This window comes from Cheilinus undulatus, linkage group 8, assembly GCF_018320785.1.
Source record: "Cheilinus undulatus linkage group 8, ASM1832078v1, whole genome shotgun sequence".
Taxonomy (NCBI): Eukaryota; Metazoa; Chordata; class Actinopteri; order Labriformes; family Labridae; genus Cheilinus; species Cheilinus undulatus.
Genome location: NC_054872.1, coordinates 14,142,966 through 14,157,127, shown reverse-complemented (window position 1 = coordinate 14,157,127; position 14,162 = coordinate 14,142,966). Strand labels below are relative to the sequence as shown.

The following is a 14,162-nucleotide window of genomic DNA, read 5'->3' as shown; positions in this document are numbered from 1 at the left end:
CCAGCATTGTTATCAAGAGTGAGGAGGGACTTTGGAGAAACAAGTAAGTAGTTTCAATATTAGGTTGGAGGTTCATTATTAGGTTCTTTTTAAGACCAATGAAAATAAAGGAACTTATGCTAAGGTCCTTAATTTGCTCTCAGCTGGTAGAAATTTTCATTAAAAGCCAACTTGTGAATACAAAGAATTATAATCTGAAGTGAAACATGCTTCTTTTCTTGTCAAATGTTCTCACTGATGATAATGTGGCAGTGAAAACAAGAGGGGGTCAAGGATGGAGACTTATGGAACAACAGGGTCACTGCAGGGGACTTCTAGGGAGTGCATATAATTTCAGTCTAAATCTCTTCTAAATATTTTTTTTTTTCAATATCAATTCAACTTTGATAAGAGATGATGGAGAAAATCGTTCAGCTTGGTAGGATTACTTTAACACTTAAGATGAATGACAGCTGCTTGATTGCCGGTGAGAGCAAAACAAGAGTAAATTGAGACATTTCGACAAGTGGATGGATTTGATGTGTTAAGAGAGTATCAAGGGGAACTAGCTGAAGGTTTTTTAGTGTTTGTTAGTCAAAAAAACATGCCAATTTTCTGTACAACATAAAGGACAAAATCAAGTTATTACTAAGCTCTTTTCTAATTATTACAAATAGATTTCTGCATTTAGATTTTGTTCAAAGCCCATGTAGTGCTAAATTTAACTCTTAACAGCTTCTTTCAATTACACAGAAAATTAGAGGTAAAAATGACACAGCAATAAGAATTTTAAGAGCTATAATCACTTTTGCTCTGATTTATCTCTAACAAATAAAACTTGGCATCATTGCCAAACTCAAGCATCAGTCTCAATTATGGTCCTACAGTGTTATAATTTCTTATGCAGTTTCACAGTTTATCTAAATCTCTAACCCCAAAAACAGAGCTGAAATGTTTACAGCCTCTAAAGTCAGAACCATCATAGTGTCCCTTTGGGTTCTCTTGATTGACTTATTAAACCAGAGTGGTAAAAGCTGGCAAGGTTTCACTGAATTTTAGAAAAATGTTCCTTGAAGATGCATGAAGATATATGACAAAGAAGAGGGAAAAATCACTTAATATTATTCAAAATTGTTTAAAATATCAGCATATACTTTTAAATCACAGTAAATCCCTTCTTAACATAATGCCACTGTGTACTTAGCATCACAAAACCCAAAATACTATAGCTGCAGTTTTAAGCCTGACTTAGTTGTATCTCATCAGGTCTCATACAGGAGAAAGGCCCTACAAGTGTGTGCAGTGCAGTCGGGGTTTTGCCTCCTCTGGAGTCCTCAAGGCTCACATCAGGACTCACTCTGGTCTAAAGGCGTACAAGTGCTTGAACTGTGACACCACGTTCACCACCAGCGGCAGCCTGCGACGCCACATGACCACCCACAGTGACTTGCGACCTTACATGTGCCCCTATTGCCAAAAGACCTTCAAGTCATCACCAAACTGCAGGAAGCACATGAAGACACACAGGTCTGTACATTCAGTGTTTGTTCAGAGATTTGTTCTTCTTCATTGTATAATGAACACGGTCCCTCTAAAATACCTAAGGCTTTGTCTTTCTTGTCCTGCTACCAGGTATGAACTGGCTCAGCAGCTACAGCCACAGTCGACAGAGGACCCCTTAGGAAACAGCACCGTGGCCCACGATATGCAGGTGGAAATTGAAGGAGACGCACTACAGCAACCACCAGCTTCCACCACAGAGCAGCAAAGCATGCTGGGTCTGGGCCAGACAGAGGTTGTTAACGGGAGTCAACAAGTAACATTGGAGGCGCCACTGACTGACCAAAACCTTGTACAAGGAGAAGGTAAGCAGGGGCAGGGCAAGTGGTGAGACTCATCATAGTTGAATTTCTGGACACAATCACAGGGTAGCATCTTAGGGTCCCTTTCCTCTCTCTCTGTGGGGGGTGACACACATACTCTCCCTCTCTACACAGAAAATCTCTCTTCATATATCTCCTGTAAATCCACTCATTGCTGTGTAACCTCTCCTGTTAAATGTCAACTTCTGCCGATGTTTAGTTTACAAATTTATGATAAAACTATAAAGTTGCCACGCTGGCTCTGATCATGATAAAACATGTCAAACTCCCACGCTTGGATCACCTGTTTTAAAACTAGATCTTAGTCAGTGTAGAGAAGCCTCATAAAAGAGTATGCCTTACTTTGGCCAGAGGCCCTGGCCCTGCTACAGTGACACTTCAAAAAGAGAAAAGGCATGATAAGTGTGTAATAATCTCTGCCCTGCAGGAAGCAGACTAATCTAATCGATCATTCCGGGGTCTTATGGGTTTTCATAATGAACTTTAGGAAGTTAGTTTTAGTAGACTGTTCTAAAACACCAAACTACAGTATCAGTTTTAAAATGCATGTCTTGTGCTCAAGGTTAGTGCTCTCAACCTCATTATTATTCTATGACATTTCAATGGTTTATGGACTGGAATTTGCCCTGCATTTATAGGATGTTTGAAATGAATGTGTTGAAATCTAATGTGGCACACAAATCCATAGATGCAAATTTGAAAATTTTACTTTACTTCTGTTTTTTTAAATGACATTGCTCATATGAGCAACCAGTTGTTTAACTTTGGAGCTTGTTTAACTTTGGCTTGCTTTGAATAGTTGCTAATTCGTACCTTTTGAACTGTTGAAATTACACCAAAGACACCAAATCATACTTAAGATAACCAGCTGTCTTATTGTAAACTCTAGAGAATTATTAAATGTCCTTTCCTTCAATCTTTGTCCATGTGAGTACTAGACTAAGCTGTTTTGTTGTCCTGCATCTCTGTCTCCACAGTGACAGACACATATGTGACTACCCAGCATGCAATGCCTCAGAACATCAGCCAGTTTGAGACGCCTGCACTTCCACAGTCCACCTTCGACCAGCAAGCTCTAACGCAAGGTAAAAATATGAAGACAGACTTCTGTTGCATTTTTTCACTTGTTTAGGTTTTTTCCAACAATTTTTTTCAAAATAATGTGTCCACTGTACATCAAAAATAACACTTGTACTTTTATTTTGATTTTTGAGAAGAGACAGAAAATCTGGCAGTAGAGTATGATATAGTGGACAATGAGGTTGGGGAAGAAATGTACCAGTAATTAACTACCCAGCAGCATTTTTTGCTTTAAGAGATGGCTTTGTGCTGGTCTGCAAATGATGCATCAGAAATACATATTTATTAGCAAACCTTTGATTTTAGATTGTCATCAGAAAAGTCTAACTGAAACTGAAATCTCATGCCGTTTCACTTCTTAGTCGTTTGTTCTCTGGAAAGGCCAGCCTCACCATAATTCCCTCCCTCAAACTTGTCTCTTTTCCCCACTTCATTGTGAAACTGTTAATGCAGTTTAGTATTGTCAAACATATGGTTGCTTCTGAAGCCCAAACAGCATCTGTATCAGGTTGCTACCATGCCCACTCACTGTAGACTGTGGACTCTGAGTACTGGCAGCAGCTTCAGACAGCTTCCAAAAACAAAGCAAACACTTTCCAGGCAGATCTATTTGCATTCTCGCTATATCCTCAAATCTGTTCCAAACAAACTAGAAATTTGTTTTTTGTTTTTTCCAAGGGACCTTCAGTGTTATCAGGCGTTCAAGGCAAGGAAGACTTGACGTTAAGTCATTCAAAAATTACACCAAAGACCCTCTCAAGTGCTCTGTGGGGCAGCTTGGAATCCTTTCACACTCCTTCAGTGCAACCCTTCAGGCGGCTGAAGGAAACAAACAGGGATAATCTTTCAACTGAAGGGTGATCCGAGCACTTTGATCTAATAAATCAGAAATTAACCCAGTAGTAAAAGAGGAAGTCGTAAATCATCTTCCCTCTTATTGGGGTTATGCTCTTACTTCAACATACAAGAGCGTAATCAAAAGTTTTGAATGACATAAAATATTCATCCAGGATTAAATGATCTCTTCTTATAGCCACATTTCAAGACTTGTCCTGATCTGAACGTTCTAATCCAACTAGCCAAATCCACTATTGGCCCCCTCATTCTGGTTTTTAAACTATTTATGGAGTTAATTTACTTTAATTTTCTCAACAACCTCTGCCTCAGTAAACACAGCATTAAGATGTTCTGGCACATACCAAAATGTTCTCTTCACCAAGCCATGTTATTAGTTGAAGGCAGTTAATTCTGTGTATTTGACATTTTTGCGAAAATGCACAACAAACTAAACACAAGTATATCTTTTAATATAATTCAGTTCAATGCTACTTATAGTACTTGTATGGACTTCCTATTTACTTCCTGGGTAAGTCATTTCAGAGACGATTAAGTTAAAGAGACAGCCAAAAGCCAGCCTTCTGCAGGTTAGCATCCACATGCCTCTGATTATGCATTTCTCCTGTCTATGTTTCAGGTTAAACTGATTAGATCTAAAACTCATTTTACTAAATCTGAGCAGTATGGCTCAGAAGATGGACATATGCAACTTTTTAACAGTTTGTTAATGTTTTTAGATTTTTATGTTGCTGAGAGAAATGCTTCATTCAGTTATCGATTGGATTTTGCTGTATGATAAAGTAAACTTTAATTTTTTTTACCATTAATAAGCATTTTAGTTTTTACTTATAAACTTGCATATCCACAGAATTGTTGAATAATGATTCAGCTGAAAACTAAACATCTGTTTTTTTAAGTTTTACAGCCTGTAATACATCCAGCTATAGCTTTTTCAGTCTGAATTTCTGTATGTTGGCGTTCCTTTCAGGTTTCACCATCACTGAACCAAGCTACAACCAGTCTCAGTTCTCCGCAGTCCAGCAGCTGCAGGACTCAAGCACTCTGGAGTCTCAGGCTTTGTCGTCCAGCTACCATCCCCCAAACCTGCTCCATGTTCCCACTGCAGAGGTGGTGAGTACTCGTCCTCTAGACCTAGATCTTACCCTTCACATGCCTCTCTTCTCAGTCTTGGAAGATTTGTAAAGAACTCATTCACAATGTGAAGAGATCTCCAGTAATTTCATAGTGATTATAGTCAAGCTGATTAGTCTTTTGTACCTCAGGCTTTTCTAATAGAGAAGGTTATTAGATTAGGATGAGTGTTTTTAGCAAGTAGGTGCATACATTTGCACATTGATTGTACGAGATTGCTAAAATTCTAATGAAAGAAAATCAACGTGAAGTAGAAAATACACTTAATATGTTAATTGATGCTAAGATTACCTTTATTATTTGCACGTCTTAATCATTTAATGCATGACATGGGGGAAGGTTTCCTTTCAGGCTTAATTGTAGGCTAAGCTGAGTTTGATGAGCCCAAGTCTATTGTTAACATTCAAAAAAGGCTGAAAGTGTCTGTATATTCAAGATGAAAAATACTCCTTTAGAGGAAGTGCTGGATAGATGCGATCTTAAGACATTATGAAGAATTAAAATACTTGTAATTGTTCTTCTGACAGTGTTAATGTGAGGTTGTTTTGTGTTTTCCTATGTAGACGAATGGGCTCCTTCAGCAGAGCGGTCAGGGTGAGCTTCAGCTGACCACTGAAACACAGGACTACCAGGACGACAGTGAGGACAACAGCAAGAGAGCCTACAGGTTTCCTTCACACTTATTTCCTTTTCTGAGACGCGCATGATGTTTGGTATGGGAAAGCGCTTCCACATCTTAAACTTTTGTCTTCCAGTCTGTTGTAAAAGCACCCACAGTAGTAATCACAGTTCTCTTTGAACACCGGGGTATCTTTAGGGAGACTCCCGGCATCTAATCTGACACTGTTTTTCAAACTGGCAGAACAGATGGATGTTTGCAAAGTGTGACTCTTTTCCCTCTTTTGTTGTAGCTAAGTGATTCAAGTTGTCCTGAAACATGAATTTTACAGAGCTCCAGTAGTGATCAGATTCTGTTAAATGGCCCCTTAACATTCACCAATCACTAGGCCTTGTCTTGGCTTGAATATGGTAGTGATGAAAAGTCACCAAAGAGCTATTTCCAGCCTACTGCAAGGTTAGACCAGAAACTAATCTCTAAATGTTATTTAAGAGCATGAAGCTGCAGCAGGCATGTTAAATGTGACAGATTCTTTATGTTCTGGAAATGAAGGTTTATTTGTTTGCTTTATTTTATTTGTCTATTTTGACAACATATAAAAGAGAGATTTAGCAAACGAACTAGTTCTTGTAGAAGTACTGACTTGCATGATCAACAGAGGTGGAAAAAGTACATAACGATTGTACTAAAGAAAAAGTACACTTACTCTGGTTAAATGTACTAACATAAAAGTAAAAGTACTGGTTTATAAATCTACTCAAGTAAAAATGAAAAGTATTTAATCTAAAGTTAACTTTAAGTACTAAGTAGCTACAGATGAGTGGGAGAGTAAAATGTGATCTTTCCTTATTGGCAAGAACAGCGTAACAGGTAAAGTCATGCCTCTATAATAAAACTGAAATACACAGCAAAACTGACAGTGGTAATTAAAATCATATAGAGTTAAATCTAACATTAGCCAAGTGTCTTGTCCACACTGCATATAGTTAAACTACACTTCTGAAAGTATTAAAATTATTTTAGTTAGTTTTAGTTAGTCAGTAACTCTTTAAAATCTGTGCCAAGGTGGATCTCCTCTGGAAAGAACAAAACAGTCAACCTCATAGCAAGGCAATGCATACTGATGAAGAATATGCACTATGCATCCTTAAGTAACATCTAATGTCACAGGTGGCAACTCTAACTTGGCAGAAAACTTCACCCATAGTGCAAATGTGTCTCACATTAAAAACAACCCTCCAGAAACATAAGTAAAATAACCCCAGCAGATCACAGTACAACACGCAACATGCAAACACAGCTAAACACTCTGCCTAAGGGCATGATGGGAACCTTCCCACGCACATCCCCTGATTTGAAATAGAAGTGGGCGGAGCTTAGATCAATTGACGTTAGTGGATCAACACTGTCAAATACCTCCAACACTGAAGACTATTTCAATCGGAATGGCGTTAAATCAAACTTTAGGAGTTAAAATCAACTGCTTAGGATGTGATATGGAATCATTCTCTTGTTATGTGCTACTGTTAGTCAGTACTCAAGTAAAAGTACAGTCACTCTGGTTAAAAACTTCTTAAGTAGTGATGAACGTACTGATTTCAAGATGTGCAACTACACAGAACACTACGCGATTACAATAGTTTGAGTAAATATAATTAATGCTTTCCAATCCTGATCATATTGTTTTAGTCTTTAAAACTTGTATTTAGACCCACAGTGTGTGACTAGGATAGAGTACTTGTGTTCCTGTTTGTTTTCATTGCAGTATTTGAATAGTGTTTATGTGCTCCATAGTAGTTCAGACGTACCTAAAATACATTGCAAAATACTGTGAAAGGTAGAAACAGAGTAAACACAAGGACACACTTTGTCAAATCCATGTTTTATGGCTTTTGTTTTAGGCACTCATTCAAAAGTTAAGATAATCTATATTAACCCTTCCACTACTACCATGTGCCTGGATGCTACTTTTTGACTTGACTGAGCAAAGAATGTAACAGTACTTCCAAATACTATCAAAAGTCAATGGATGTGAAGAGAATTTCAAATGAAGTTGAGAAAAATCTTTATGCTGTCATCCTTATGAACTAGCAAGGAACAGTATGCTTTTGGCTTCCCTTGTTTTATTAGGTGGCTGAAGCAGCAGCGCTTAAATAAGCACTTACAACCCTCAAAATTAGAGTAATACTCAAACGCATAAAGAAAAATTATGTGAAGGGTGCTAGGCATGTTACTGTTGGAAAATTGAAAAAGCAAAATCACAACAAACAGTTCCGAGACGTGAATACAACCCAGATTCAGAGCTGTAAAGGAGGAATCAAGCTGTCTAAATTTTTATTTGGTCATAAAGTGGAGTCTGAATATCCGGTGTGATAAGCCTGCAGCCAAAACACTTGATTATATTAAAGATCACATATTGTGCAAAATACACTTTTTCAGGCTTTTCTAACAAAAAATATTTGCCCCTGGCCTGTCCACAATCCCCCCAAGAATCAGATAAATCCACCCCCACCCCCCCCTTTCTCCACCTTTCAGAAAATGTGTACAAAGACAAGTTGCTCTCAGATTTCCCCCCCCGCTGATGTCATGTGGGGAGTTTGCACAGTTTAGGTTAGCCCTCCCCGCTTGGAAAAAGTTCCGCCCTCCTCTCCTGATCTTCTCAGCTTGATAAAGATAAAGATAAAATGCACAGGAGAAAAACATGAGGAGCAGACTGGGATGACATCTAACGAACTGGCAAAGGACAGGGAGAAACACAGAACTTAAATACACAGGGAGTGATTACACAAGGAGAGACAGGTGTGGGTAACGAGACTCAGGTGAAACTAGTGAGGGTAATCACAGAGGAGGGAAACTGAAGCAGAAAGTAAACTGGAATACCACACAAGGGAAGCAGCTACAATACAAAACAGGAAACTTCACAAAGCACAAGAACACTGGACAAGGGGAAGAAATCCATAAGAAACACAAGGAGGGGAGTATGGAAACAAATACAAACACGGGGAGTTAAACTGAACATGAAAAACAGGGAGTTAACTAAAAATGAAGCACAGGGAATTAACTAAACATGAAACAGGGAGTAAAACTAAACACTAGAAACATGAAATACACAAATTAAACACAGGAAAAACACAAGAGAAACTCAAACACAACAAATCAGAACATGGATCATGACACATTGCAGTGCTGACATTGTGTTTATGGGCTCTATAATACCAAAACAAACCTTTGTCCAGGCTTAAAGCAGATTATTGAATGAAGGCGTAATCACAAACAAAGGGCCAAGGGAAATAAAAGGCAATGCTTACAGTATTCTTCATGTCTGCTGCTGATATCTTTTATTCATGCTATCAGCATATTTCATTTAAACTCTCCACTAGCTGAAGTAAGAGACATTCCCTAGAGATATGTTCATGTTTTCTCAGACACCCCCTCCTTGTGTCGTAATCTCATTTCCATCTGCAGTCCAGATATGCCAAAAAATATATATTGCAAAAAACACAGTGAAAGGTAGAATTTTGCCAAATTCATGTTTATTTCACATTTATCCTAAGTCATTCATCAAGAGGGTTACATGCTCTGTATATCACCCCTGTGCAAACATAAATTTACCTTCACCACTTGCTAGGGTGTAACCGCCTATCCAGACCTAACCTTTGTAATGTACACAGGTTCAGAGAGAGATGATGGTACACATGGGTTAAGTGGTTGCCCTGCAGACACTTTTTCATGAGAGTTTTCTGGAAACTTAAAGAAAATATATGAACAAAATAAAGTCCATAAAACAGAGTAAAACTTATTGTAGATTCGGAGTTAATCAAGACATTTAAAAGTCTCTTTATTTTGATTTGGAAGCAACAAGGTGAATTCAGCCTGTCCTGTTAGGCAGAAAAACAGACAAAATCTAAGATAAAATCAACTCACCTTCTACAATGTATGCCATTTAATTTCTTACTAATTTCAAAGTTGTAGTTTCCTCTCTCTTTCTTGGAAAAGGATCCTTTGATGTGTTTGAGATGTTTCAGAACATCGCACACATAATTAAGTCGTGCTTATACCCTCCCATGTGACAACAATGACAAGATGCAAAACCTTTTAGCTCACCTGCCAGCTGCTGCAGGGATTGTGGACACTTGGCTGTCAGCAAAAGACTCTTTATTTTTGTTAAATGGTGCCAACAGTGTGGCTCTTTGTCACACCCTATGGGTTTTGGAGGAATTTTTGGTGAATCCGTGGCAGAGTTGTTTAGATTTTACTGTGAAATGAAGAAAAAAGGCAGACGTAGGTTTGTGTTGTTTTTAATCTTAGGTTGAATAGAGTTTTGGCCATGGTTTGTGAGCTCTGCATGATGATTGAGAAATCATAACAATGTTGCATAGTTTATATCTGGATTATATTTTATCCTGCAGATTCTGATATTTGATAAACACAGAGATACATTGGTGCTTTGTTACTGTCCATCCAATGAAAGGTTAATCTGCAAGACAGATGACAAACCCTGATTCTCTACAGTCTGCACTTGAGTTAATTTTTAAATTTTTGAACCTTTTACTATTCATAGCTGAAAACCTATCTTATATAACAAGAAATGATCCATGCCCACCATTGGTCCTACTGTAAAAAACACTAACGATAAGATATTCTTTCCTCTTTTTCAGGTGTAGTTGGTGTAATAAAGGATTTAAAAAGTCGAGTCATCTGAAGCAGCACGTGCGCTCACACACCGGAGAGAAACCTTTCAGATGTCATCTCTGTGGGCGAGCTTTTGTATCAGCTGGAGTGCTCAAGTCTCACCTCAATACACACACAGGTGAGCTCACTTTATACCAGGAGCTTAGAAAGCTCTGAATGTCTTATTAGGGGTTTCAAGCATTGAAGGCCTAATAGTCTATTAAATATATCCTATTGAACTGTATTTTATTACCTCCGCCAAGGAGGTCATGTGATCGGCAGGGTTTGTTTGTTAGTTTGTTAGCAACATAACTCAAAAATTTATGGAAGAATTTTGATGAAATTTTCAGGAAATGTCAGAAATGGTATAAGGAAGAACTGGTTAGATTTGATTTTAGGAGTGATCCGGATCACCATCTGGATCCAGGAATTTTTCAAAGGATTCTTCACTATTGGGAGATAGGGCTAATGGCGGAGGTCTGTGCTCTCCGAGTGCTTCTCTAGTTGTACATGTAATCTTGTCGCGCAGTAGCCCTAAAAGAGTTAGTCATCATACATGTATTTGATATATTCTTAGCTTGAATAAGAACGGGATTAAAATTGAATGAGATTTTTTTTAAATACTTAGAGTAACTGAACCATTGACCTCTTATTCAGATGAAACATAACTGGCTCCCCTAATGGTTAACAACAATAGCAGCTGCTTGTTGTGCTCACGCTGGGTAGTGTACTCACTGGAGTCAATGCATCATATGTTTTGTCACACTGACTGCCTCTGTAATGAATGTGACAAACAAACAATTCACCTGATCCCCTTCGACCCTCCAACTTTTTCCAAACACAGACTGTGGGGGTTTGGGGGGGGGGGGGGGGGGGGGTTGCTCAAATCAAGGTGAAATATATCCCATACAATTGATATATGAAACAGTCATTCTGACATGTCATGCTATACAGTAATGTGCACAAGTTTTAAGCCTCCAGAGTTGCAAAGGATTTAGCATGGGGCATGATGTACTACAACCCAAAGCTGGAAGGGGCAGCCAGAGTGCGTCACTCAGTCGCCAAGCTCAAGCTCTCTCTGGGCCTCTTCACCCCTGTTAATACGTCTGGAGACTGCCTGCAGTTTCTAGGCATGTGGAGCATCCACAGCAAGACCAGGAGCTTGTGACAGCCCTAGTCCCAGCAACAACGCGACTCTAGGCCGTGCTGACTTGCCACATCCACCCCTTACTCCACCCTTAAGATGTAGACTTTATATTTTGAGCTGATGTTTTTATCCTGTGTCCATGCAACAACATCCAGGGTTGTGTCAGTCCTCCTTCGCACCCGATGGGGCCCTCAGGCAGGCTTACTTGCCATTACATGCCTCAATTTTTTTGCCTAAACATGCCTAAAAGCTCTGCACAGTACTGAATATCACTGTTTCCCTGTCTTTTTTATTTTTTTTTAAATTAATGGTAGCAGCACACCGCGGGAGTTTCACTGCTAACATCGGGCTCAATGATGTCACTGTGACACGTGAGGATTTTGGGTAGTGTAACGCTGTTGAACAGGATCATGACTAAACCATGTCTGTTACACACTTTACGTGACATTATATCGTTTGGCAGTGTACCTTGAATGTTTATGACATTATGGCTAATACTCAAATCTGAAAAAGCAGCATGGACTGAGTGATGTTGATGCTAATAAGGGACATCAGAACAAAAGGAGTGGGCGTGTCTGATATCTCCTCCATCACAGCACTTTCCAGATTCAAAAGCCATTTACTGAATTTCCAGGGTAGACACACCTCAGCTGAAACTCTGGGTTTTAGTTAATCTTTAAACAAAAGTACATTCAGGCTTTTCTTATTGAAATACACTGTAGGTGCCTTGTCTAAATGACTATTGAAAAAGATATAATGTAGTTGAGCTCTTGAGAAAACTCAGTGGAAATGTCTTTTCCTCATTTGACTTCCTTGAGTAAAACCTTCAAAAAGATTTTTGCAGCCACCAGCTGAAAATCTGCCTCTCTTATCTCTCTAACAGGAGTGAAACCCTATAAATGTAGTGTGTGTGGTGCTTCATTCACCACCAACGGCAGCCTGAACCGCCACATGATCATCCACATCAAGTCTTACAAATGCTCGATGTGCGACGAAAGCTTCAGGACCAGCCTGCTGTGTAAAAAGCATATGAAAAAGGTGCACGCTGTGGAGGAACAGAGTAAGAACGCCTACATCGCTGCTCAGATAATCCATTATATTTAACTTTTTATACACAGGTCATTTCACCTCCATTTCATCTCCATAGTCTGGAGAGAAGTTTGAGAGTTTTGTCCTTGACTTAGTTATGAAACTTATATCAAAAGGAAGAGAAGAGGTAACTTTGATTGTGCTAAAAGATGTCCTGCTGTCTGGATAAGTGTATTTTTTTACTCAAGTTGAAAATGTTTCCATGCATCATCATCTTCCTCACAGTTTGAGCTGCCTGGCATGAACTGTAGCCAAAAGAAACCAGTAAATTTAAAACTGAAAACATTTCCCTCAGTTGTAGGTCTGGAGAATCAAGGCATTGATGATGACAATGATGAAGAGGATGAGGAAGAGGAGCAAAAGGCATCAAAGAGGAGGGGTTTGGAAATAATTACTTTCACCGAGGAGCAGGCGGCTGAACTGGCAAAGGATCCCGGGGAGGAGGCCTCAGTGTCGGAGCGGATCCTCGCTCAGTCAGCGGCCGAGAGGGATCGTATCAGTGAGATCAAAGACAAGGCGGTGGAGCTGGAAACAGAACCCAAGTTCGCCAACTGTTGCAACTTCTGCCCCAAGAGCTTCAAGAAACCCAGTGACCTTGTCAGGTAAATGTCTATTTTTAGTCTTTTAGGGAAAACTTCAGTTCACCATGGCCCGGATGAGCCAAAGTACACAGTGGCTACATTTTGTATGTCCCCTTTTTTTTACATTGTCCCTCAAAAGAAAATTTGTGTATACCTCTTAAAATATTCTCATAATTGTGACTGCTGTTTGTATTGGACATTATAACTAACTTAACAAAGGGGTAAAGAAGACCCTGTAAGCAGTATAGAATAGTTATTTTGCAAACAATGTCAGCCCATGGCACAGCACTGTGGATGAACTCAGAGGTGCAGAGCTTCCCAGGGTTCACCAGCTGCCTAAGAGGGGAGGGTACAGTTGGCTGTGGTAACACAAGCAAGTTCAGGGTTAACTAAAACAAACAGTACCACTGTGAGGAACACACCGTAATTTATTGTTTAGATGGTTTAGGTATTTTTAATAAAGATAATTTTGTAAATGTTATTCTTTATCCAATACCCAACTGGTTTTCCAATTTTTAAAAGAAATTACTTTTATGTAACATGATGAATTTTTATTGATTAAATAACTTGGAATATTTTGATTGTTAAAGGGGCTCTATGCAAGATTTAGAAAAATATCAGTGTAGCGACACCGCCGGCCATTAGGTGAACTATAACAATATTGTGTTGCTCATCCACGATGGCACGCTCCTTGCTCATGAACGAGCCTCCGGTTTATCAGTTGATACACACGCAGACCAAGGTGATTTACCGGCATTGTGTTTACAGAGGAGGTAAGTGAAGTAACACTTAAAAGTTCCACCAACTAAAAATGAAAATGAATAAAGCATATTTGAACCTCTAGTGCGGACACGGCACAAAGGCTATTAAGAAAGGATAATATTTTCACGACCATTTCTATGAATGAACAACTTAGCGACTTAGTGCAGCACTGACAGCACTGACCAATTTAATTGTCTTTTTACGTGTGTAATGTGTGATGTGTATTGAATGGGATGCATTTTAGAGCAGAAGCAACAGGGCTAATGTTGCTAAGCTCTGATAATGGTGCCTTGACCATGGATATCAGATAGCTGACATTATGTGTTGAAGATATTTTACAAACTAAGTATCAAAACATAAAT

General features: G+C 39.0%; 1 protein-coding gene across 3 annotated transcripts in view; it reads left to right on the top strand.

The window, feature by feature from the left end:
• LOC121512974 (zinc finger protein 236-like) overlaps positions 1-14,162 on the top strand; it is a 99,179-nt gene that overhangs the window by 39,711 nt on the left and 45,306 nt on the right. For all 3 annotated transcript variants that reach the window (XM_041792414.1, XM_041792417.1, XM_041792416.1), the window contains 8 exons: positions 1,246-1,506; positions 1,612-1,844; positions 2,840-2,947; positions 4,768-4,910; positions 5,495-5,598; positions 10,209-10,360; positions 12,252-12,428; positions 12,753-13,059. In XM_041792414.1, coding sequence (XP_041648348.1) covers positions 1,246-1,506; positions 1,612-1,844; positions 2,840-2,947; positions 4,768-4,910; positions 5,495-5,598; positions 10,209-10,360; positions 12,252-12,428; positions 12,753-13,059 — 1,485 coding nt within the window. The remainder of the gene's footprint in view (positions 1-1,245; positions 1,507-1,611; positions 1,845-2,839; positions 2,948-4,767; positions 4,911-5,494; positions 5,599-10,208; positions 10,361-12,251; positions 12,429-12,752; positions 13,060-14,162) is intronic.